At 41.8% G+C, this 27966-nt stretch overlaps 1 protein-coding gene across 1 annotated transcript; it reads left to right on the top strand.

The window, feature by feature from the left end:
• LOC139471619 (sacsin-like) lies at positions 1-26634 on the top strand. Its single transcript, XM_071254010.1, has 8 exons — positions 1-43; positions 2031-2165; positions 5100-5175; positions 6407-6507; positions 17665-17790; positions 18112-18256; positions 18752-20272; positions 20755-26634. The coding sequence occupies exons 3-8, from the start codon at positions 5151-5153 to the stop codon at positions 25674-25676; spliced, it is 6840 nt and encodes a 2279-aa protein (XP_071110111.1). The 5' UTR covers positions 1-43; positions 2031-2165; positions 5100-5150; the 3' UTR covers positions 25677-26634.
• The last annotated feature ends 1332 nt before the right edge of the window (positions 26635-27966 follow it).

Below are 27966 nucleotides of genomic sequence, written 5' to 3'. Positions count from 1 at the left end.
CCTGTCACGTACACAGTTCAGTCAGTAGCTGTAGGGAGCACATGTGAGTATGGAGATCTTTAGATATTAACTTGTTTACCAGATTAGATGTGGTGTCATTAGGCTTTACAGAACAAGAAATATGTCTGTCTAAACCGTCACCATGATAAAAATATCATGTTCAGCTGGAAGTGCAAGTCCCAAGCATGTTGCTATGGTGACGCAATATATACACAGGTTGACAACTAGCTAGTCCTTCTCCTTAGGCTTACATATTTCAACAACATCGATAACCACAGGCCTAGAAATTGCAATTTTAAGATTTCTGATATATTACATACTTCAGAGTCAAAGCATTTTCTGAAGTTGAGAAAAGTGATATTTATACTGCAGTAAACCAGAGACGTATATACGTCCGTGAGTAAACATAACCTTGATATTTCACTGAAGTGAACACAACCTTTGACGGAACTATTGTATTACAAGAATTACCTCCCAGCAAATCCCCCATTTTCGTAAATGTCTAGCCCGTACACAAACTGTTGACTTCCTTTTTACGTTAGTTCCACAGTGACAAGGCAAAATAATGCAAGATGGTCGTTTATTGAGTAATGGGTGATCTTTTTCAATTTATCTTCCCTTCGCTAAGCCGCTAGGTGCGCTGACCCGGACGGGCCTGGCGGCGCATGTGGTATGCGCGATACGAGCCCTACATGTTACTATGACGCCTATAGACAGTTAACTAGTATACAGCGGCATTCATCGTATCGCGGCATTTGTGATTTCCGATAGTTCACGCTGGACACGCCTCTTAGCTGCTGTCTATTAATGCAAATCAGTAACCAGGAAGTGCTCACTTCGTAAACAATTTCAATTTCCTCGGAATGTTCCGTCTGCTGTAAGTAAGGAGTTATCCGTTGATACATACTTCTGGCATCTGTTGCAATATTGCCTTACCCCCATCTATCAATGGCCAACTATATAACCCGCAGTTCCCCAAGTAAACTTTCTCTATCGACCTAAACAAGATCACCTGCATATATTCATGGCGACTAATGAGGTAACGGAAGTTACGTAGTCCGCACTTTTTTTCCCGCTCTGTGCCCAGAATCTATTGAGAGATCATAAGGGCCATAATGCCAAACTTAGAAATACGTTCTTCACTAGTAACCAAAAGATAAATACATACTTTGGGCATACTAGGAGTGCTTTTTATATATTTATTGTTGACTTTTAACATTTTTCCATTTTGTGACAAATTATTGTCATCCAATTTTTTTTAAACAATCTTAAAATATCATTTCTGATATTTTGATGTTGACTTATGAAAATATTTTTCTCTTACTTTTCGGTAAATATGCATTGAATACCTATTGCTGATAACATATTTAGAATTTTACTTGTGTCTGTCTTTGCACTTGTCTGGACAAATCACTGATGTTTGGCATGATCATACCAAGTGGTTGGTAGAATTATGTCCTCTTTTTGTCCAATTCGGACCTCCATACACAACTTTTCTCCGTACCGCGATACGATGGAGTTCTCTCCCTTGTCAAACAGAGCGCGAGGCCCGGCATTTACTCGGAGCTACTAATGTAAATAATGAACTTTTATCAGTAAAATATGCATTGTTTGATAACATGAATGATATCTGATACAGAGAACACGAATAAACATAAAGGTTAGTGAGTGCATTTTGTTCCGTTTAGCGTACATGACAAGTACCGCGATACCCCGAGGTTACAGGCTATAACCTTCACTTTACGCTTGTGGGTGGGCAGCATATCTTTTCGCCTAAACAATGATTTATCTATTGCCATGTCCGGAAATAAATGTTCCTTGATTTAATGATACATCAGGGATGACCACGACTGATTATATTGTATAGTTATCCACTAGATAGGCGTTCGAAGCGATGCGGTGAGATCAGCTGATCGTTCATCCAAGGTCGCTTTGGTGACGTTTTGCAATCGGTACTGAAAGTGTTGCCCTTGATGTATGAATATGAAAATTAAGTAGATTTTGTATACGTCCCTATATCTATGTTGTAGCATCGACGAGCAGGCTACATCATATGCATGCATTTCAGTATGTACAACGGTGAGGCGATACGGTACGCGAAATGTGAAGGTCTCATGCAACGTTGCCCGTAGCCTCAAATGTTGTGAATATTGACAGCAACACATGTAAGTATTTGTCAGATATATAACAGAGAGCAATGAGGAATGTTCTCAAGAAATTGTAAGAGTAACAGGCACTGTAAAATTACGTCAATAACTATATATCATGTTACAATGTTCAAAATAAAAGAAATGGAAATCACTGAAATCTGTTTTGATGTTAAGGGTTAATTGGTGCATGTTGTATACAAGGATTTTATATATATGAATGGTATCTGTTTGTTGCCAAATACTACTATGATTATATTTCAATATGATCAATGAAATATATATAATATTTTGGCCTTAAAAAAATTCAGACACAGAGGACCCTATACATGTTAGTTAAAATACATATTCAAGAGTATTTGTACAAACTACATTTTTTTAAATAAAACAATATATTCATACTAATTGCCAATCTCTAAAATGTTGATTGTATTAACAATGCAGTGTCTGCATTGACAATGATCATATGATTGTGACACAGATAAAGCTGATTCTTAACTTGCTTTTTATGTTTCCTTGTTCTAAACTGATGTTTCAAATTCCAACATAAACAAACTATTAATATTTTTCTTTTTTCTCTTCACATCAAAAGATATCTTCATTGCACAATGACTCTAATTATTTTATTTAATATCTTGGCACACTTGTGAATGTCTACTATTATTTGATTACACATGCATGTCTTTTTAACTGTCATCTGTTTCTGAACTGAATTTTATGCTAATAAAGATAAATAACATAAAAAGGGACTCTGGTATTCTTTCAGGTTTAGAGAATCAATCAATTCATTGTGAAAACATTTTAAATTTCTGACATAAGTTACTTTGATCTTGATTAGATCAAAATAGATACAAATTAAATTTAGGAGTTTAAAGTATGCAGTCTTATTCATTTCAGCCAGTCTGTCTAAAATCCGGTCCTATTTTACAGGCAATAATAAATGAATGAAAATTTAAGAAAAAATATACCTTACCCGAGTGAATCAGTCAATATGCATATTGACTGAAATGTTGTGTCAAAATACATATTGGGCCTGATTATAGACACTGACTGTAACATATGTAAGTATAATCTGTTATATGCAAAAACAAATAACATAAATAAATCCATTTATCTACATGGAATGACTGTGGGGTTCAATTTGCATTTATTTAACCATCAGAAGATTTGATGATAAACTTTCATATTCATATTTTCATATTCATATTTGCTATATGATAATAATATCTACAAAATATACTTTATACTACAGGTGTCTTGAAGTACTGTTGAATGAAAATCAGGATACTTACATACAGCAGGATAGTGTGTTGCTTTGTATGGGAAATAATTTGTCAACATTAAAATAAATATAATGTTACTAAAACAAGAAGATAAAACTATGATTTAATTCTATTTATGCATCATACACATTTTGTGGGGTAGTCAGTATGATTTGTTGTTTGTTGGGACATATCTCTGTAATTAACTACTATTTTAAGAGCATGAGTATCAGAATTCTGTAAGAAATGATGGATCAACTAATTAACACATGTGATGACTCAGAGCACTTAATGGTGGGACACATATTATGAGGGGTATAATATAAGAATAATATGGGTAAATCTCTTATTTCAATGTATGATGACTGGTATGTATATTGCAACTGAGTAACTGAGTGCTTAGATCTAATAGATGCATGGTAGATGTTCATTTGGCCTATTTCTAAAAAAATAATATAAATTCAAATATTCAGATGCAACTTTAAATTTTGATCTAAAAAGTAACATTTAAAATCAGTTGTTTTATTATTTTGAACGTTATTTCTTCTTAAAATAGTTGTAAAGGCGCGGATGAATACTTACTATATAGATCATTGGTTAAGGCCTGTCAAAGTTGTCTGTGTGCTGCAAATGAAGGCGTATCACTAATTTTATTTAATTGAAGTCCATGGTAGTATTTGTTGAGATTTGAATGCTTGAATTGTTGTGGGAAATAACACAAAGGCTGATAAATCGATGCAATATGTTAGCCCTGACTGACAGAAAGCCTCGCTGTTTTCTGACGTATAAAATACCGTGGCAATATACCATTTTTCATGACGTTTTTCCCGCTATATTCCAAAGTGACAATTCGTCTTGTAGATGAAGACTCAACAAATGTTGATATTATAAACGAAATAATCACTACAAAATATGTGCTAGTTAAAAATATTCAGTTGTAAACGACCGTTTTTGAACGAAGATGCAACAGGATAACTCTTTAGCTTGGCTCCGTCTCTACATGTCAGTAGTTGTCGCAGCGTGCTTTGATCTGGGAACCAGACTGGGAGCGACAGTTTGGACCGTCGCTTATATCATTTCGAAAGAAGAGTTATTGCCCTTTGGAACAAAAAGATCGCCCATTATCGCTTATTGACATTTGTTATTCTCTTGAAAAACGTAGACGTTACAAAACCCAAGGGGAATAGCCCGCCACTTGCTTGGAAGGTGCTGTCCCAATTTCCGTATATTTGCTGGTGTTCCATGGCTGTTTCTCCCCACCTCGTCCCATGCATGTTCAATCGCAGCCGAATCAGGAACTTGGTCACCACTATAACATGATGTGGTGAAGCGTTACCATCCTGCAATATGGACTTTGATCAAGCTGGCAAAGTGCAGGAAGGACTCAGGGTTGAATAATCTCTTCCAGATAACAGTGACAAACACAAATTAAAACAGTAAACAATACAATACAATACAGTAGATTAATCCTAGGTTAAGCTTGAGCGCTACCGTAGCGAATGTTGAGGAGAGAGTATGCAGACTGTTACTTGTGTGGATCAACTTGTAAGAGTTGTGTTTCCTACTGAGGAGTCATCGGGAGTAGCACCCCAGTATAGACTGCATACTTTGGAGGGTATGCTTAGCCCAGGTCAAGATGAATTATCTGATCCTTTGCCATCTGAACCTAATCGATTTGTTACTGTTTCAGGTGGCCACTGGACATTGTTCGGCATAAAACTTTGGTGACACTCAGCTAAAGATGGACCAAGATACACAGTCAGCTGGTGAGTTATAATTAGTTGAAGCAAATTAAAAGATTTAAAAACATCGATTTAAAAAAATATATTCAAATCTTCTACTTGTTGAAAATATAAAGTATGCACAATAAATGTAATACATTAACCATCAATATACATAATTCAACTTGGCTAAAGAAAAGAAAAAGAAAGTACTCAGTAGCATGTATACTGAACTGCAAAAGAAACGTCACCCCAAGTAAGTTTGCATGAAAAGTTGTCATTTAAATATCTGGGTACTTTTTGTCAAAGTTTCTAAAATTTAACATTACCATGTCCGGAAAAAATGAAATTTGATGATAAAAAACAAAGCAGATGACAATAAAACCAATCACCTTAACGCATCACGGCAATGGCCATGGTAACCCGATACACGTGAGTTCTGTGCAAATTGAAATGCACACGCGTTCCCCCATCTCTTGCCCTATAAAAATCCGACCAGATCGGATAACATCCGACCGTCTTCAGTGGGCAACACAGCACCACCTTTGGCGCCACCAGCAGTGGAGAAGAATCCTCTTCTCAGAGGAGAGCCGTTAGTGTATCTCAACAGCAGATAGCAGAGAGAGAGTCTGGTGACGCTGTGGGGAACGTTATTGGGATGCTTGTGTTGTTGAGAGAGACTCGTGCTGTGGTCCGAACATCATGGTGTGGGATGGAATTGGTCCTGCACAGAGGGCCGGCCCTGCGGTCCTCCAGAATATCGGTCCAGGGAGAGGCATTGGTGTCACAGCAGCTCGGTACATTGATCAAGTCTTGAGACCACAGGCCCTACCTCATTTGGTCTGTCGAAGAAGCCACGAGTTTCAGCATGATTACGCCCACGCCCTTAGTGCGAGAGCAACAAGAGACTTCCCCCAGCAGAATGGCATCAGAACCATGCAGTGTCCGCCTCATCCATTCCATGTATCGACGTTGCATGCCAGGCATCAATGCACATGATGGACACACGAGATACTGACTTGTGATGCCATTTTCTGAGAGACTAGTGTTCTGTTTCACTTTAAGAACATTTGACACTTTAATTTCAACCTTGATGATCAGTTTTGCCAGGTTTCATCTTTTTAATATGTCTCAAAGTATGTTTACAGTGTTTGGACAAATTGGGCTTCTCATATATCTATCCATGGTGACGTTTCTTTCTATATATACGAACACTCAAATGATCGAAACGGGGAAGGGTAACATATGTATTTTAAGAAGACGTTCTTTTACAAAGAATCAGACGATGATGGCTACACATGTATGGAGCTGCCTACCCTTGTCAAGCAGTTGCAGGACGTTCTGGACCAGTACCCTGATGATGGCCAGATACTCAAGGTAGGTCAGCGTTGGACCAGTGACAAGATGATGGACAGATACGCACGGTAAGTCAGTGTTGGACCAGTGACAAGATGATGGACAGATACTCAAGGTAAGTCAGTGTTGGACCAGTACCCTGATGATGGACAGATACTCAAGGTAAGTCAGCGTTGGACCAGTACCCAAGTGTTGGATCAGTATCCAACTGTTAAAGAGATACGCAATGTGAGTCTATGTTGGACAAGTACCAGCGTGTTGAATCAGTATCCAATCGATTGGGAGATACTCAATGTGATTCTATGTTGGACCAGTACCCACCTGCTGGTTCAGTACCCAAATGTTGGGGAGATACTCAATGTGAGTCTTATGTAGACCAGTACCCACGTTTTGGATCAGTACCCAATTGATGCAGAAATTCTCAATGTGTCTCTATTAGGGCTATTACGATTCACTCGCGTATTTGGTGAATTGAACAGTAACTATTCATGAATTGAATTCGTTATTCATGGCCACTAGAATCGAATATTTATGAATATGCTATCATGTATATTTACATACCCTGTACCTAAAATATCCATAACAACCTACTATATGCATAGATTTCTTTCAATGACAACACTCTAATCATATTTAATTTTATAGTATTGTTTTCACTGGTCATTTTCGCATTTGAGCAGATATGTTTGATCAGTACTCAGTTGTTGAGGAGATACTCAATTTGAGTCTATGTTCGACCAGTACCCACATGCTGGATCAGTACCCAATTGAAGGGGAGATACTCAATGTGAGTCTATGTTGGACCAGAACCCACGTGTTGGATCAGTACCCAATTGTTGGGGAGATACTCAATGCGAATGTATGTGGGACCAGTACCTACTTGCTGGATCAGAAGCCACATATTGGGGAGATACTCAATATGAGTGTATGTGGGACCAGTACCAGCGTGTTGGATCAGTTCCCAATTGTTGGGGAGATATTCAATGTGAGTCTGTGTTGGACCAGTAGCCACGCCTTGGATCAGTTCCCAATTGTTGGGGAGATACTCAATGTGAGTCTATGTTGGACCAATACCAAAGTGCTGGATCAGTACCAAATTGATTGGGAGATACTCAATGTGAGTTTAAGTTTGACGAGTAGCCACGCGTTTGATCAGTACCCAATTGATGCAGAAATTCTCAATGTGTCTCTATTAGGGCTATTACGATTCACTCGCGTGTTAGGTGAATTGAACCGTAACCATTCATGAATTGAATTCGTTATTCATGCCCACTAGAATCGAATAATTATGAATATGCTATCATGTATATTTACATACCCTGTACCTAAAATATCCATAACAACATACTATATGCATAGATTTCTTTCAATGACAACACTCTAATCATATTTAATTTGATAGTATTGTTTTCACTGGTCATTGTCGTATTTGAGCAGATACTAGAACCTATAGATACTATAAGTGCAGTATATAAATGTATAATTTATTGTTAATTAACAAACCATGTAAAATAAATTATGATGTTATTGTTTCACTGAATATAATAAACGATACATAAACTGCTGACTTAATATGTCATTGAGAATTAATATTCGTATTCTTTTCCCTATGTGAATCGTATTCGCCTCATAGTGTATTCGTTGCAGCCATAGTCTCTAAATTGTTGGGAGATACTCAATGTGTCTCTATGTTGGACCAGTACCTAAGTGTTGGATCAGTACGCAATTGATGGGAGTTTATATTGGAACAGTACCCTCTCATTAGGTCAGTACCAAATTGTTGGGGAGATACTCAATGTGAGTCTATGTTGGACCAGTACCCACGTTTTGGATCAGTACCTAGTTGTTTGGAAGACACTCAATGTGAGTCTATTTTGGATCAGTACCCAATGGTTGGGGAGATACTCAATGCGAGTCTATGTTGGACCATAACCCACGTGTTGGATCAGTACCCAATTGTTGGGGGAGATACTCAATGTGAGTCTATGTATGACTATTACTCACGTGTTGGATCAGTACCCAATTGTTAGGGAGATACTCAATGCGAGTCTATGTTGGACTATTACTCACGTGTTGGATCAGTACCCAATTGTTGGGGAGATACTCAATGCGAATGTATGTGGGACCAGTACCTACTTGCTGGATCAGAAGCCACATATTGGGGAGATACTCAATATGAGTGTATGTGGGACCAGTACCAGCGTGTTGGATCAGTTCCCAATTGTTGGGGAGATATTCAATGTGAGTCTGTGTTGGACCAGTAGCCACGCCTTGGATCAGTTCCCAATTGTTGGGGAGATACTCAATGTGAGTCTATGTTGGACCAATACCAAAGTGCTGGATCAGTACCAAATTGATTGGGAGATACTCAATGTGAGTTTAAGTTTGACGAGTAGCCACGCGTTTGATCAGTACCCAATTGATGCAGAAATTCTCAATGTGTCTCTATTAGGGCTATTACGATTCACTCGCGTGTTAGGTGAATTGAACCGTAACCATTCATGAATTGAATTCGTTATTCATGCCCACTAGAATCGAATAATTATGAATGTGCTATCATGTATATTTACATACCCTGTACCTAAAATATCCATAACAACATACTATATGCATAGATTTCTTTCAATGACAACACTCTAATCATATTTAATTTGATAGTATTGTTTTCACTGGTCATTGTCGTATTTGAGCAGATACTAGAACCTATAGATACTATAAGTGCAGTATATAAATGTATAATTTATTGTTAATTAACAAACCATGTAAAATAAATTATGATGTTATTGTTTCACTGAATATAATAAACGATACATAAACTGCTGACTTAATATGTCATTGAGAATTAATATTCGTATTCTTTTCCCTATGTGAATCGTATTCGCCTCATAGTGTATTCGTTGCAGCCATAGTCTCTAAATTGTTGGGAGATACTCAATGTGTCTCTATGTTGGACCAGTACCTAAGTGTTGGATCAGTACGCAATTGATGGGAGTTTATATTGGAACAGTACCCTCTCATTAGGTCAGTACCAAATTGTTGGGGAGATACTCAATGTGAGTCTATGTTGGACCAGTACCCACGTTTTGGATCAGTACCTAGTTGTTTGGAAGACACTCAATGTGAGTCTATTTTGGATCAGTACCCAATTGTTGGGGAGATACTCAATGCGAGTCTATGTTGGACCATAACCCACGTGTTGGATCAGTACCCAATTGTTGGGGGAGATACTCAATGTGAGTCTATGTATGACTATTACTCACGTGTTGGATCAGTACCCAATTGTTAGGGAGATACTCAATGCGAGTCTATGTTGGACCATAACCCACGTGTTGGATCAGTACCCAATTGTTGGGGGAGATACTCAATGTGAGTCTATGTATGACTATTACTCACGTGTTGGATCAGTACCCAATTGTTAGGGAGATACTCAATGCGAGTCTATGTTGGACTATTACTCACGTGTTGGATCAGTACCCAATTGTTGGGGAGATACTCAGTGCGAGTCTAGGTTGGACTATTACTCACGTGTTGGATCAGTACCCAATTGTTAGGGAGATACTAAATGCGAGTCTATGTTGGACCATAACCCACGCGTTGAATGAGTACCAAATTGTTGGGGAGATACTCAATGCGAGTCTGTGTTGGACTATTACTCACGTTTTGGATTAGTACCCAATTGTTGGGGGAGATACTCAATGCGAGTCTATGTTGGTCCAGTACCCACGTGCTAGATCAGTGCCCAATTGATAAGGAAATACTCAATGTGTCTCCATGTTGGATCAGTACGCAATTGATTGGAGTCTATATTGGACCAGTACCAGCGTGTTGGATTCATACCTAATTGTTGGCGAGATACTCAATGTGAGTCTATGTTGGAGCAGTACCCATGTTTTGGATCAGTACCCAGTTGTTTGGAAGACACTCAATGTGAGTCTATTTTGGACCAGTACTCAAGTGTTGGATCAGTACCCAATTGTTGGGGAGATACTCAATGTGAGTCTGTGTTGGACGAGTACCCACTCGTATGATCAGTACCAGTTACATTAAGTAATACGTTACCACTGTTATGCCGAGGCTGTTGTCTCCCACAACTGCTGCTATAGCGAAATCTACCACAGAGATCTCAATTACCTCATGCAGCTCGTGCGTAGCCACCTAGTTGCCATGTGACACCCTTCACTCTTGTCTCCTTCGTCTGCGTAGCAAGACGTGTATACCTACTGCTGAAGCGTTCCTTGAATATTTGGTGATATTTATTATAGTTTATTCTCTAATAAACTGTGCTTTTATGGGGCGTTGCGGTAGCTACGCTTGGTTATAATTTACCCGCCAAACGGAAAATTTTTCCCGCCCTTTTTTCTATATACTTGCGGGGTTCGCGTATGCACGTTGTGTTTTTACGTTTCCCCTGTTCTTGTATGTTTTGGGGGTTAACATCACTTATTTCTCTATATAAAAGTTATATGTGTATGTTATATGTTCACATTGCTCGTTTATTTTCTTGTGAATCATTTTGTGAATCATTGTTGTGCGTGCGTTGTAACCATGTTTTGTTCTTTGTTTATAGAATACAAACAATGTCTGGCATGGAATTGTCCGCAGTCTCCACCCCCTCTACCCCTGCTCCTCGGAGTTGCGCGGTGTGCCAAATTTTTTTGTCGTCCTGGGATCCCCACGATCATTGCCCGCGGTGCAGGGTTCCTTGCGGGGACACCCGGTGCACCCTGTGCGAAGGTCTGGGGCCTGCGGAGTTTGAGCGTTACCGACTGTACGTCCAGTCCGTCTCCACCCCTGTGGTGGCTGGTTCGTCCGGTCGGGGTCCCCGTGCGGGTACCACCTCCTCAGCTGCGGCGGATCCCTTTGCGGCCCTCGGGCTGTCTGGGGATTCCGTCGCCGCATTGTTGTCGAAACTTGTGGACTCCAAGCTGGCGGCCTTATTACAAGATAGGCCGCTGGCTGTTCCATTCCCGGCCTCTTTGGTGGCCGCGGGTTCGGACGCGGGGTCCACTGGTACGCCGGCAGCTTCCGTGGTTATCGGTTCTTCCCCCGAACCGTTCCTTACGCTATCGATTAAGGACCGCGTGGCCATGGTTTATGACCTCTTCGGTTCCGTGGGTTCCTCCGAGGTGTACGACAAGACGTCCGACAAGGCTTCAACCTTGCTGCGCGGTATTAAGCCTTCTTTGGAGAAGGCCTTCGCGGCTGCCTCCGGTCGGGGTCTCCCGTTACCTCCACCGTCGTGGAGAAAAGTATCTTTCCCGGTACATGACCTTGCCTTTCCCGAGGCTGGTCCTTCCGTGGAAGCCCATGTGGAGCGTTTGGGGGTCTGTGCCCCACGGTTGCCACGGTACCACAAGGTACCTTGCAACAGCTGGACACCCTCGCTAGACACTCCATGCTGGCAATGTCTCAAGGAGACACATACCTGGCTGCAGCGGCCAGTCTGGTCGAAGGTCCTCCTACGGACCGAGACCAGCGCATTTACAACTGCTTGCTCGGTTTAAATGCTTCCCTGGAGTACGTTGCCGGGGCTTCGGCCTTTATTTCCGGCACGTGCCATTTTCTTCTGCGCCAGTCATATCTGGTTGCTTCAGGGTTGGACGCTGCAAATCAGGAGGTGCTCCTTTTGGTCGGCAGGTTGGTGGAGAAGAGGGCAGTTCGGGAGTTAGCTCTACCAGAAATAACATTGGGGTTTTACTCCAGGATATTTCTCGTTCCCAAGAAGGACAGTGCCGAACTCAGAATGATTCACAACTTGAAATCGTTCAACGAGTTCTACCTGCGCAAGCCGCCCTAGTTCAGAATGTTGAGCTTGGCGGACCTGAAATCACTGATCATGCCGGCCGACTGGCTCGCTTCGATCGACCTGAAGGATGCTTATCTGCATGTTCCGATTCACCCGGATCATCACAAGTATCTCAGGTTTGTCTTTCAAGGCAGGCACTACGAGTGGGTTGTACTCTCATTCGGTCTTTCATCCGCTCCCTGGCTGTTCACCCGGTTAACCACCCCCATAGTGGGGTTCCTCCACCGGAGGGGTGTCCGGTACTTCGCGTACCTGGACGACTCGCTAGTAGCAAATCGAATGACTGACGCCATCTCGTTTTCGCACGTCGGCTCTTGGAGCAATTGGGGTGGATTATCAATCTCCCCAAGAGCGAGTTAACCCCTTCTCAGAACTTGCAGTTCATTGGAGGTCGGTTCAACACGGTGACCCATCGCCTCTTTGTCCCCCCAGACCGGTGGCACAAGATTCAGGCGATGATTGCCAAAGTCTTAGCGGTGCAACAGACTGTTCAATTTTGGGAACAGCTGTTAGGGCTACTTGTATCAGCCCAGGAAGGCACTGAACGGGGTCGTCTCCAACTCCGCCCGCTGCAACGGTTTTTAATCCAGTTGTTAGCAACGGAGGTGAACAGTGCGACCGTCCCCCTCCCGGATCGGCTCCGACCGCATCTGGAGTGGTGGACGGTCCCTTACAATGTCTTATCAGGAGTCTCTATGCGGCCCTACCGGGCCACGTTGAACCTATATACAGATGCCTCTCTAGTGGGCTGGGGCGCCCATCTAGAGGGGGAGGTGAGCTCGGGGCTGTGGTGCATAGACGAACTAGGTCTTCACATCAATTGTCTCGAGTTCAAGGCAGTGATCATTGCAGTCAATCACTGGAAGCATCGTCTTGTCGACGCCCGGCTCATGCTGGCGACCAACAACACGACGGTAGTGTCCTATGTGAACAAACTGGGGGGAACCCACATTCACTCGCTACTCGATCTCACTTTCGAGTTTTACGCTCTAGTGGACGGTGTCCTGTGCCAGATACACGCCTGTCACATCCCAGGTGTGCGGAACGTCCTGGTGACTGGTGTCCTGTTTGTATCACCAGTCCCTGACCCGAGGGCCATCGATCACGATGCTCTTGCGTTAGACTGGACGGGCTTGGACGCTTATGCTTACCCGCCGACAGCGTTGATACCACACAATCTAAGCTGGCTCCGAGGAGTTCGCTGTCGAATGTTACTGATCGCGCCCATGTGGCCGAACAGATCGTGGTACCCCGACTTGCTGACCAAGGTCACGCAGTCGCCACTTCCACTGCCGGTGATACGGGGTATTATCAAGGGTTTCAAACAGCACGATCTTAAGAAGGGCCGCCTTCGAGCACCGGCCTGGGATCTTTCCCTAGTGTTGCAATCACTTACGGAAGCTCCGTATGAACCCTTGCATAGTGCTTCGTTCCGGCATGTGACTTGGAAAACAGCATTTCTCCTCTCCTTTGCCACGGCGGCACGTGTATCCGAAATTCATGCACTCGATGTTGCCAAGGTACGATTCGATAGGGGTGACGAAGGAGCAGTCCGCCTGGGCCTGCTCTTGGGCTTCGTCGCCAAGAATCAGAGAATTGGGCAAACGGAGAGAGAATTCACTGTAAGATAACTCAAAGAAATCTTACATCCTGCTGATACTGAGGACAGAGCGCTGTGTCCGGTTAGGGCCCTTAAGTATTATCTTAAGGCTTCGAATGAACGTAGACAAGGGCGTGACCATCTGTTCATATCGTGTAACCCTAATCGCACGGTTGACATAATTCGCAACTCGATTGCGTTGTGGCTTCGTTCTGTCATCAATCTGGCGTACCGGTCTCGGGGGTTACCGGTAGCGGGGTCAAACCCGCACGAGATCAGGGCGCTAGCGGCAACATTTGCCCCACACTCGAATATCTCTGTTCACAGAATATTACGAGGTTGTTACTGGCGTTCTGACTCGGTTATTGCCAATCATTACCTCAGAAAGGTTTCTGATGAAGACGTGGAGGGGGTGCACCGTCTTGGGCCGCTGATCGCGGCACAAGCGGTCATCTAGGGGGGGTGTCCAGCGCAATAGACACAATTTTTTATAGATAACAACTTCTTTAATACTGTAAAAAGCGACGTTTCGGTATAGATCCTTATACCGTTGTCAAGCAAGACGGAATGAGGGACATAGTGCAGAATATATATAGCAAGTGGTGGATTAACAGTAGAGGATTAACAGTAACAACAAGGGCATACATGAGTGGGATAACATAGGTAGGTGTGACAACAAAGGATGATGCTATCACAACACGATGGACAGAAAACATATAGCTAGAAGCCAATGAGGCATGAAGCCAATAAACAGGTGATTATTGTTTGATGAGTTCATAGTAGGCGGATGGGATGAAATAGCCTTGATCTCTGTTGATTGATGGCTTGTGGCGGCGAATGTGGACTGCTTCTGTTAGTTTTCTTTTGGTGAAATCATGGAGGTTGTTGGCGAGGATTTGGACGTTGTCCCAGTTGATGTTGTGATTGGGACAGTTGATGATACGGTCCGAGATGGCTGCTTTGCTGTCGGATTTGATGGTGGAGGTTTTATGCTCTTTGATTCTGGTGTTGACTGGGCGGGATGTTTCACCTACGTTAGATTGCCCGCAGTTGCAGTCAATTTTGTAGACTACACCTTTAGCCTCTTTGGGTTTAGATGTGTTCCTGCCGTTGGCTTTTAGCAGGGTGTTGAGGGAGTTGGAGCTGGTGAAGTGGGTGTCGATGTTGGCTTGCTGTTTGAGGAGGCGGCTGATGATGTGGGAGGCTTTTCCTATGAACGGGAAGGCGATGCGGAAGGGCGCTGATTCGGGTTTAAGGGTCGCAGGTCTGGGTGTGGGATAGAGTACCGCCAACTTCTAAGTAATGCCTATCAAACAAGTTATGCATTTAATTCACGCACCTATTACATACTTTAAGTAGGCTTGCTCGGGGATATACGGTCTGAAGGAAATTAATTTCCCTCTTTTGACTGTTTAACCTGATCTTAGATTTAGCTCACGCGGATACAATGTTCTCATCCGCTGCGGCGATGAAATACCTATCCAGTGGGGCCGTTTGGAGTCACCAATCGTTTTGGCAATGACGATTGAGCCTTTGCGGTATGCGCTTGACAGTGCTTTGGTATCCCTATATGGTAACGCCAAGCTGGGAGCATGCGCATCGAGTGCTTCCGCCTTGGTGTTTACTTCCGCTGGTCGGAGGGAACGCTAGCAGTCAGGATTCGGGTTGTAGGTGCTCCCCACCGCCTACTGTGGTAGTCAGCCTCGGTATAACAGTGGTAACGTATTACTTAATGTAATTTGTAGAATTTTCCTATGCGGAATATTCTATAAGTAATACGTTACCACTGGGCTGCTGCCGCCCCGTCCGTCCCCTGAGCACTTGCTCTTGCAAGAGACAAGAGTGAAGGGTGTCACATGGCAGCTAGGTGGCTACACACGTGCTGCATGAGGTAATTGAGATCTCTGTGGTAGATTTCGCTATAGCAGCAGTTGTGGGAGACAAAAGCCTTGGTATAACAGTGGTAACGTATTACTTATAGAATATTCCGAAAAGGAAAATTCTACAAAATTGTTGGGGAGATACTCAATGTGAGTCTATGTTGGACCATAACCCACGTGTTGGATCAGTACCCAATTGTTGGGGAGATACTCAATGCGAGTCTATGTTGGACCATAACCCACGTTTTGGATCAGTACCAAATTGTTGGGGAGATACCCAATGTGAGTCTATGTTTGACACGTGTTGGATCAGTACCCAATTGTTGGGGAGATACTCAATGCGAGTCTATTTGGACCATAACCAACGTTTTGGATCAGTACCAAATTGTTGGGGAGATACTCAATGTGAGTCTATGTTGGACTATTACTCACGTTTTGGATCAGTACCCAATTGTTGGGGAGATACTCAATGTGAGTCAATGTTGGAGCAGTACCCACATGTTGGATCAGTACCCAATTGTTGTGGAGATACTCAATGTGAGTCAATGTTGGAGCAGTACCCACATGTTGGATCAGTACCCAATTGTTGGGGGATATACTCAATATGAGTCTATGTTGGACTATTACTCACGTGTTGGATCAGTACCCAATTGTTAGGAAGATACTCAATATGAGTCTATGTTGGACCAGTACCCACTTGCTGGATCAGTACCCAATTGTTGGGGAGATACTCAATTTGAGTCTATGTTGGACTATTACTCACGTTTTGGATCAGTACCCAATTGTTGGGGAGATACTCAATGTGAGTCTGTGTTGGACTATTACTCACGTGTTGGATCAGTACCCAATTGTTGGGGGAGATACTCAATGCGAGTCTATGTTGGACTATTACTCACGTGTTGGATCAGTACGTAATTGTTGGGGGATATACTCAATGCGAGTCTATGTTGGACCAGTACCCACTTGCTGGATCAGTACCCAATTGTTGGGGGAGATACTCAGTTTGAGTCTATGTTGGACTATTACTCACGTGTTGGATCAGTACCCAATTGTTGGGGAGATACTCAATGTGAGTCTGTGTTGGACTATTACTCACGTTTTGGATCAGTACCCAATTGTTGGGGGAGATACTCAATGCGAGTCTATGTTGGACTATTACTCACGTGTTGGATCAGTACGTAATTGTTGGGGGATATACTCAATGCGAGTCTATGTTGGACCAGTACCCACTTGCTGGATCAGTACCCAATTGTTGGGGGAGATACTCAGTTTGAGTCTATGTTGGACTATTACTCACGTTTTGGATCAGTACCCAATTGTTGGGGAGATGCACAATTCGAGTCTATGTTTGACCATAACCCACGCGTTGGATGAGTACCCAATTGTTTGGGAGATACTCAATGCGAGTCTATGTTGGACTATTACTCACGTTTTGGATTAGTACCCAATTGTTAGGGGAGATACTCAATGTGAGTCTATGTTGGAGCAGTACCCACATGTTGGATCAGTACCCAATCGTTGGGGAGATACTCAATGTGAGTCTATGTTGGATCAGTACCCAGGTGATGGGGAGATACTCAAGGTGAGTCAGTGTTGGACCTGTACCTAGGTGATGTGCAGATACTCACAGTAAGTCTTTGTTAAACCAGAACCAAGACGATCGCAGATACTTAAGGCATGTGATCGGAAAGTACTCAAAGAAAGTCTGTGTAAGACAGTTACCTAACATAAGTCTTGATAATCTTAGACATTTAATTAGTTTCAGGGGAAAATGGAGACATCAGCTGGCAGTGCTCATCAGTTCTTATAATGAGATATATATTGCTGCTGTAGCTATGATAATATTATATAACTATGATTACATAATAACGGTATGATATAACTCTTTGCAGGAGCTGATACAGAATGCTGAAGATGCTGGAGCCGAAGTTGTCAACATCATGTTTGATGGAAGGAATATTCGTCCTGAAATAGATCCCCAGGAATTGAAACAGAACACTTTCCTGAAATCTTTGCAGGTACAGATGCTTATATCACATGGACAGGCAATGTTCTCAATTAGTGTTTAAATCGGGTTTGGGGTAGAAATGTGTAAATAGCAACAGCCTGAATATAATTGCTTATGTAAATATCTCTTCTTGCCAGTCTTGGTTTTCCCATGTCATTGTAATGTTGGATTTTAGTCTTTAACCAAAACTAAATACAATGGGAGAAATGGTCTAATGAAGGGTTGTGTGTTCTTATTCATTCGTGTGTCGCAAGGACAACATGTTCACTGTTACCAATAGGTGTAAATGACTTCATCAAACTTTCAAATAAATTGATCCATTCTTTGGCAGGGTCCTGCATTGTGTGTCTTCAATGATGCTTTATTCAGGAAGAAGGATTGGGCAGGTATCAAAATGTTGCATACTAGCCTCAAGAGTGAGTCACAGAATATAGGACAATTCGGACTTGGTTTCAAATCTGTATTCCATATTACAGGTTAGTACTAGACTTGCGAATCGCAAATGCACATTTCCAAAGCAGCCTGTTTATAATATTTCTTTTCCCTACAGTTTAGAATTTCCTATTTAGGAAATTCAGTCTAGTATCGATTGATTGTCTTTATTTCCTCCAATACTGAAGATTTTGGTGTGCTAACACGAGGAGTTACAACTCAGAAACATATTCACATGAATAGAATTACACTACATAATGTGGTGAGAAGTGATGTCCCCCATTTGTAGAGATATTTTGAGAGTATTAACGTTCATTCCTTCAACAAATTGAAGGTTAGATGGTCAATATGTCCACCAAGGATAAAGGATAATTCGACATCGTCATCATTTGTTGACCCTAAATAGTGCACTTTGTCGTAACACTCTTTCCAGACACGGTCAGCTGCTAGTGGGATCAATCCTCCATCATAAAGGCCATAGCCATGCATGAATAATATATATGAATCATCGTCTTAAAACTTTTTGCTATATATTTCAGATTATCCATGTATCATCAGCGGTGACCACATCCTTTTCATTAATCCAGAAGAAGTAGCACATAAAGTGTGTTTCGCCAAAAAGTTAAAGAATCTAACAGATAGAGTGAAAGATGTTTTATGTCAGGTCCTGAGTGGTACGTTTGGGTTTTCAGACGAATGTTTGACAGCTGGTTATAATGGAACTCTATTTTGGTTTCCTCTGAGGGTTCAAACATCACAACTTTCTGGAAATATATATACAGAAGAGAGTGTAATGGACCTATTTCAGGCGCTGAGATCGGAGGCGCCAGTGACACTACTTTTTCTCAATTCCATACACAAAGTTCAATTATTCCAGAAGCATGCAGCTACAGAAGAGGTGATTTTCTGTGTACAGCTATCAAAAAGCTGTTTAGCATCTGTTAAATGTCAAAGGATGGATTTTGCCTCAAAAGTGAAACGCATTGACTGTGAATTGACATGCCCATCCATTGAAAACAGACTTAATGTTGAGATAGAAACTGAAGATTTCATAAAGTCACAAAAATTAAGCCAGGAATGGGTAATTCTCAATGTGTTCAAAGCCAGAGATATGTCTGAAAGACTACAAAGACTCTGCAAGGAAATGTCACGGTGTCCGCGTGTGGGCCTGGCTGTTCCACTTGGTAAGAAATGTGAAGGTCATGTGTTCTGTTTCCTCCCTCTTCCCCTGGAGAGTCACAGTCCCACAGGTCTGCAGGTTCATGTGAATGGCTGCTTTGCCTTGAGTCAGAATCGAAGGCATATCAAATGGCCAACAGCAGATCAGCTGCAGAATCAGTCTCACACAGACAAGGATATTGAGTGGAACAAGTGTCTTGTGAGTGAAGTGCTACCAGAGGTTTATTGTAATATTCTAAACGAGCTGATTCAGCATTCTCAACAGGAACAGAATCCAGATGACCTGATACAGCAGGTGTACTCCTTGGTTCCAAGTCAAGAAACTGTCAGTGTATATTGGAAACCAATGGTGGATGGAGTTTTAAGAGAACTGCAAAACATTCCAATCTTGTTCACAGAAAATGCTGGTGGATGTTGGATGACAGCCGAATGTGCCACTGTGCTTGATTCCAGCATGGCTATTGATGTCAAAGATGTTGTCAAGGATATTTATCTTCGGTGTAATCAAAACATTGTTGATTTGCCTGGGTATGTTTTGGCATTGTTGGAAGACATATTGAGCACATCCTTAACAATGGTTTCTAGTGAACATGTCTGCTCACTTCTGACATCAAATGACTGTTACATAAGATGTCTATCTCCGCCCCAAAAGAGGATTTTGCTGAAGTATATATTATCCGGTGGATGTGGAGCCTTCTTATGTGGATTACACCTTTTGCCTACAATGGATGGATGTTTCACAGAAATTGGAAAGGGACATGTATTCATTTGGACAGATGTTATTGATTCAGAGTTTTTGCTTCCTGGCCTTGAATCCATCCTTGTGGACACTGTGGCATCACCTGAACTTGGCCATGTCTTACAAAGTGAAGAGAATCGAGGTAGATAATGTAATATTCTAATGTTAAATCAAAACTTATTAAAGAGAATCATAGTAAAACTCAGATGACAGCACCATATGAACAATAATAATGTATCATTATCTGTGCATGAACAGAGAAGATTCAGACAAGCCTCTGAATGATGTTATAAAAATATCACATTACCATCAGGGCAATTCAGTGTTCATGACCAAGTTCAAACTACTTATAACACAGAGAGAGAACGTTTCAATGTCATACATGACACCAATAAAATTGTGTCAGCCTGAAATAAATACAACCTCAAGGCCTTTATGAACTAAACAATTCTGAACCGATCAGTGTTTGAATCATCACAACTAAACATTACAGATTCAGAATCAACTTTTGACTTTGCACAATTGTTGCTAGATTCGAATTAGTTTGAATTATGGTGAAATACTTTTTCATGTGCCCATTTGGTAATATTTGAGTATTTAATTGCATTTCATATTAATTTCCAGATCTTCTCAACGTGGGCCTGATAACCAGTGACGTATTTCCAAGTCTTCTGCAGAGATGTGTTGCACAACATTTCGGTGAAAACAACCCCAAATATCTACATCTACCTGTTGATGACACTTGGTTGAGGACAGTGTGGACTTACATCGACAAGAGCTATTCCTGTGACCAGCTTGGTGGTATGTTTGGGTCACTGCCTCTTATTCCAGAATTACAAGAGCAAGGTAAAACATGTGTACATGAACTACAAAAGCCACTAATTGTTGAGACAGTAGATGGTGTGAGTTCACTCCCTAAGCACATGGCTGATTGTCTGAGGAGGCTGGGTGTTGTAGTGTTAAAAAGCATTTCAGACATTACACCCAAGAATATTCTTGGAGTGATAATACAGTACCCGACCCATAGCGGTGTCATGAAAGTACTAGATGCTGTGTCAGAGAATGACAATATACAGACAAAGATCAATCAATTCAACACAGAGGCAACCCATGAGGAAAGAAACAGCTTAACTTGTTTTTTGGGAGAAAGTACAACAGACTTCACAAAGTCAAAGGATATTTTAAGGAGTCTTCAAATGTTCATGGCAACTGATGGGTCGTCAAAGTGTTTAGAAGATGTGGGCATTCTGGCACCTGTTTTGGAACCCCCATTTCCATTCCCTTACTCTGAGGTCTATCTAGTGTCTACCCCCACAGCTGTAAGGTCGCTAGCTGTGTCTCTAGGGGCATCGCAAATGAAACTGGATGCAGCAGTCATACTCACTTTACAAAGTATCATTGAAGGAAATCCCATTGGAATGGCTGATAGGGATCTTCTTATACTCATGGAGTTCTTAATATTGTCTTGCCCTTATCTGCTTGAAAATGCCGAAGTTGCAAACCTTGCATGTGGAGTGAAATTTCTTTCATCTGAGAAAGGATCAACAACGTTCCAAGCATGCCAGCTGTTTGACCCTGCATCATCGCTTTTGACACAGCTATTCTTAGGTGAGGACAAATTCCCCCACTCAAGACATGTCAGAACCAGGCAGCTGAAGGAAGGTCTAACGCTGTTGGGGTTAAGAAGGGAAGAAGAGGTGACAGCTGCAGAACTTGTAACAACAGCAAACATTATACAAAGTTTGAATGCTTCCAGTAAACAGGACGCATTGTTGAAAGCAAGGGGTCTTGTTTTGTTTCTCACTCATCATGTAAAGAAGTTTGACCCAGATTCTCTAACTAACATACAGGGTCTTCAGTGCATCCCATGTATTTCACAGAAGCCAGATTTCTATCCAGGTCGACTTCAGTTTCTGGGAGAAATGACAATGCTTGGAACATCAAACATTGTTTGTAGTTCTAAATACCTGCATGTAGTCGGATCTACCATGAGTGTAGCTGAAGAAATGTCAGAACCACTGGAAGTATTATTTGGGTTGGATGTTCCTCCTCCAGTTACCTCTGTCATTAAACATTTACAGAATCTCTCAGCATCATACAATAGTCAGGCACATCACCTGTACATGACCCTGCTGCACAATATCTACAAGCATTTGTCATCAGTGAGCTTGTCCAAGGAACACATCCAACTGCTTAGTGAATTCCCCTCAGTATGGGTAGGAATAGATGAAAGGTTTCAGCCTCCGTCATCTGTATTCATAGATCAGATGACTAAAGACATGGATTTAAAACCTTACCTATTTGCTCTTCCATCTGTATTTCATCATTGGCGCAGTTTGATGTTGACACTTGGGTGTAACCAGGAACTTACACCTCAGTTACTTGCAGGGGTGCTTGAAACAATCAAATCGAAACATGACACATACAGAGAAGCGAGTGCTTTTAGAGAAGACAATTCCTCCAGACAATCAGAAGTTCAGAAAGATTCACAACTTGTTCTACAAATTGTCAACAGGTTGTCAGAAGAACAAGAAAAGCCCGAAAATATTTTTCTTCCAATCCAACAAGGGGACAACTCGTGTCTGACTCTATTGCATGTTGAAGAATGTACATACAGTGACTGGCTGAATGAGGAGTCAGAGGATGAAGGGTCTGGTGTTCACTTTCTTCATAAATCTATTTCCAAAAATACTGCACAAATGCTTGGAGTAAATATCTTGGATGATATAGACTATGATTATCATCAGTCAGAATCATTAACTAGACGACTGAACTGTTTACTTCATGCATATGTTGATGGACTGTCCATTCCAAAAGAAATGATTCAAAATGCAGATGATGCTGGTGCCACTAAAGTATGTTTTCTGTATGATGAGCGACAAAATTGGGATGCAAGATCCTCTCTGATCAAAAGTGAAATGGCTTCATTACAAGGGCCTGCACTCTGGTCTTTCAACAATGCTGCCTTCAAGGACACAGACTTTAAGAATTTGATAAAGTTAGGTGGAGCCACAAAACATGCAGACACTTCCACGATAGGAAAATTTGGGTTAGGGTTTACCTCTGTCTACAATCTGACAGATGTTCCAAGTATCATCAGTGGAAATACAATGGTTATTCTTGACCCAAGTGGCTCTTACTTGGAAAAACCAGGATTGAAAGCAAATCTGAAAAGTGCTAGAAACAAAGCTACAATGAGGAATCAATTTAAACCATTCGAGGGTGTGTTTGGTTGTGACTTCAATAGAGAGGTAATCTGCAATGGCACCTTATTCCGATTACCACTTAGGACAGAAGAGCAGGCACGTAAAAGTGACATTAGTAAAACTTGTTACACGAGGACAGAGGTAGAGTCTCTCTTCAAAAAGTTTGTTGATGCCTGTGGAAACCTCCTCCTGTTCACACAGAATGTGAAATCTTTGAAGTTTTTGTTTGTGCCCTCTGAAGGAGATCCTCGAGTACCACAGCTGTTGGTAGACGTAGTAAAGCATGTTGAAATATCACCTGCTATCCTACCACAAGGTGACAAATTAAAAAGTGAAAACATTTTGGTTTATGCGTCAAAGAAATGGCAAAGACTAGCACAGCAAAACGAGAGCTTATCAGTAGCTCAAAGGGCTGACATTGAAATAGATCTTTCAAACAACATAAAAGAGTTGAACCTGGATCACAGTGGGGGGCGAGCAAAGGTTGAGTGGGTTATTGTATGGAACACAGGTGGAAAGGAGTCCTACACGTTTGCATTATCTGGTGTACTGAAAGATTTGCTCCCCCTTGCTGCAGTTGCAATACCGATGACAAAGCTGAGCATGTGTCCCTTTGGGTTCTACAGAAAGGGACATCTCTTCACTTTCCTTCCATTACCAATAGAAAATCCATTTTCATTTCATATCAATGCAACATTTGCACTCAATGAAAACAGAAGAGAGCTACTTAAAAGGACGGAGGATGACAAGACCGTACATGGAGCTGATTGGAATGACATCTTACTTCGTGATGTTGTGCCCAGAGCATTCATTGCTGCATTGAAATACATAGACTTGAACTCAGTATCAACAGCAGAGTATTACCAGCTGTGGCCCACCAGTAGAGAACAAATGGACTGTTTTGGGTCAAGTTTCTACAAAAGGATTGTTGATGAGAAACATGAAGTCTTTGTTGAAGAAAGTACAAAACAAAGATTGCCTCTCAATACCATCTGGTATCTGGATACATCCATAAGAACCCAACCAAACATAGGAGACATTGCCTTAAAAGCTTTGGTAAACTTTTGGAAACGTAGAGGTGTTGTTGTAGACATTCCAAACAATGTCATTGCGTGTCTCATCGAGGAGAGAGGTTGTGCCAAGAATCGCTGTGTGGCAAGTCAAACATTCTACTGTGATGTGTTTTTCCCAAATATTGAGGATGAATATTGGTTACCAAGAGACAGGGACTCTCTTACCATCTATGCTATACAATGCAAAGACGATGCAACCAATCAGCAAGTGAAGGCTACGAAATGCATCCCAACATCTCATAAGGGCACGTTAAGACGACTTCAGGATTGCATTTGTCCATCTGGAGCATGTGCTAGGCTGTTCTCAGAAGTAGATGACATGTTCCCAGACAAACGTTTTAGGACGTGGTCAGTTCTTGATGGTCTGTGTCGAGCTGGAATGATAGAAGATAATTTGCCCTGGAATATATATGTAGAAAGGGCGAGTACAGTGTCTGAATTGTACTTTACAGATTATCAAAAGGCAATTCAAAGGTGTAAGAATCTATTAGAGTATCTAGGACGCCACACAATATGCCCACCAGTTATTCTTCAAAAACTTTTAAAAATCAGGTTTCTGCCAGTGCTTCAACGTCCCAAGACATGGAAGTTCGTTTGGAAGGCTGATGAAGCAGACTCTGGTCTGTCAGTCCCAAATGAAATGTTCAGAGAGGACACAGTGAATTTGGTTGGATGTACTCATCTGATTTTGGATGAATCTGAACTGGATTTTGTCAAAAAGAACAAGATAATCCCTGCTGCTCTTCTGTTGCTACAAGTGAAGAACAGTTGTGAAGTTACCCTTGAAAGTGTTACAGCGCAACTCCTTTATGTTTCGGAGTCAATACAAGAAGGTCTAAGACCATCCGATTGGCAACTGTGCAAAATATGTAGAGACATTTACAGTCACATGAACAAACTATATGAAAATAGTTCCATCCATCAGAAGGATGAGTTCAAAAGATATGTGGAGGAACACTTGCATGGAAAACAGACAATCTTGGTGAGGAACAAACTGGTGAAACCTGAACAGGTAGTCCTCCACAGGCAAAGTAGTGTGGAGCCAGGCATGTATACACTGGAGCACACGTTCAAGGAGTTTCTGCCGCTGTTTGAACTATTTGGCATGAATACAAGAATTCAGCATAATTGTTTGCCAACCAAACGCCCTTCGTCTTTGCCACCCAAACTTCCGTCGTCTTTGCCACCCAAATGCCCCTGGATTAGAATAGGAATTTTAATACTGGCAGTGATTGCGGGTCTTGTGTTGGCATTTTGTACAAAGTAGTATGAAATATGCATGTCACATGCACAGGAATTCACATATGTTTAGATATATATGTACAAGATCCTCTGCCACCAAAGTATGTGATCAGGAACATAGTAACGCTGCTGCAAATAATGTTTAATAGAAATCTTTCATGGGATATGTTAACATATCATCCCTGTGGTGTGTGTCATGGAAACGGTGTTTCATGTTGATTAATGTTGATCCATGCTGAAGCCATACTTGTTTGCCAAGTGGCAGGTTACTATTTCCAACTTTATAAACCTCTAGTGACGTCACTCTATTGTCTTGCCAGGGTCTTCTTTTACCGACTAAACCTCTACTGGTAGTTTACCGGGCATTCCCAGGGTAATTAAGCCCCGGGCTTTCTGCAAGAAATCCCAGGAGATTTTCTACTGAAAGCCTGGTTTTTGTCCCGAAAAATACCCTCTGTATTGAATTACCTTTCTGCATGAAAAAAACCCTACAGAACATGGCTCAACTTTTTATTGATATTAGATGAAATTGAAATTGAGCGTCACAGTTCGATTTAGTTTGTCTTCAGGTCATTGGTCATCTGCTCTTTTCGGATCAGCTTCTTCACGTGATGGCGAGTTCATTTTTTTCAACATACTTAGTATGTCAGAGACCGTTGCCTTTTGGTTGTCAGAAGTTCTCTTTGTAATTTCGAACGGCGTCGCTCCGATGTCCTGAAACAAATTGTTCAGATTACTGAAAGTATTACACATACAGCATACAAATACACTTAAAAACTATTACAGATTCCAAAAACACCAATATTACCATATATATCATAAATAAAAAAGAGCATCGTACTGGTTTGGAAAAAATATTTCTTTGATATGTTATGACTTTTGCTGAATAACAATTTCTTATTACTGCAGGACTAAAATGTTTATCAACCTACCGGTAATTTCGCAAATCATTTGTTCATCAACGTCACCTTGATACAATCGAGTGGCTGCCGTTCTCAAGGAATGGTTTATCTTCATGCCCTCAATACCAGACGTCTTGCACAGTCTTTTGACGGTAACTTGTAAGGTTATTTCACGCTCGGAGAGTGGCTCTCCTAAACGGAATTTAAAGTCATCACTTTCCTTGTCTTCTTCAGCACAGGATGCGATTCTTTAAAAACTGACTGCGTCAGAAATATATCGTTGTTGTCTGCGTCCATCCTCTTCAGTGGAATTCATTCGACTGGCTTGAACCACGTGCGCTCATTGTTACAACGGGCCTGAATCACGTGCGTCATGTGCAGCGCGCGGATGTACTCCCTGCGTATTGCAGTTAAACTCTCAACAGTAAATATCAATGAAGTCATGTTAATACCAATTAGTAAAATTATTTCTAATTCATAGTATTTGATCAGTTCATAAGTGAGATCAAAACTTGCCCTCGGTTTTGTTTGGGAAGTATCCCCGCAGAGGAGGGAAAGGGGGGAGGGCCGATAGGCCCTCCCCCCTTTCCCGAGTCCATCGGCCCTCCCCCCTTTCCCTCCTCCATGGGCATACTTCCCAAACAAAACCTCGGGCGCGGTTTTGATCCTACACATAACAACCTTCCATCAAAGGCCTGCAAACTCCCTGGGAGTACAGATGATGACCATGCAACCACAGGCCAGTGTATGATGTGTTTAGTTTAGTATGATGTGTTTAGTTTAGTATGATGTGTTTAGTTTAGTATGATGTGTCCACATGTATATACTCAAAGTTATAAATGACTCTGGTCATATAAATTCATTGAACACTGAAAATTGATATGGTGATGCTGACTACAGCTGAAACAGCAAGACCCCAGCCTGAACTGCAAGGTATTTCACCTGAACATTTTGATGGCAGTAGCCATCTCGACGCCCATCCAAGGTGCCAGCATTTTGAATCATACATAAAAACCAAAAAACACAAGAACAACGATTGTTACAACAGCCACCTGGTACAGTTCGCTGCCCGACCTCACCAAGAGCACTTGGGATATTTTGTCTCAAGCCTTCAAAGACAGGTTTGTTCTCAACCCAGCTGGTCTTGCGAAGGTAAATGTTTTTCTATGACGAAAGCAGCTAACTCACGAATCTGTTGATGACTACATAACAGACATGCGCTGCATGGCAACCAGGGCTTGCCAGGGTGAAAATGCCTTTTTCAATGCAGTTCTGCGATGATTGCATGCAGTCCTGATGAAGGCGCGAGACGACCCAGAGGGGCAAATATGGCTTAATCGCTGGAAGCCTTAACAGCCCTGGCAAAGTACGAGTACACTATGGTGAATGTGGCCACACATCAAGCCAAACAAA

The sequence above is a fragment of the Haliotis cracherodii genome, unplaced genomic scaffold (assembly GCF_022045235.1).
Source record: "Haliotis cracherodii isolate W230 unplaced genomic scaffold, xgHalCrac1.p SCAF_1, whole genome shotgun sequence".
NCBI classification, from domain to species: Eukaryota; Metazoa; Mollusca; class Gastropoda; order Lepetellida; family Haliotidae; genus Haliotis; species Haliotis cracherodii.
The sequence above is the reverse complement of the archived record's forward strand: the minus strand, read 5'-3'. Positions and strand labels throughout refer to the sequence as shown.

Coding starts and splice junctions, on each gene's coding strand:
- LOC139471619 (XM_071254010.1), top strand. CDS start 5,151: ATGGACCAAGATACACAGTCAGCTG. Junction 6,508..17,664: donor ATGATGGCCAGATACTCAAG/GTAGGTCAGCGT, acceptor AACTCTTTGCAG/GAGCTGATACAGAATGCTGA. Junction 20,273..20,754: donor ACAAAGTGAAGAGAATCGAG/GTAGATAATGTA, acceptor ATTAATTTCCAG/ATCTTCTCAACGTGGGCCTG.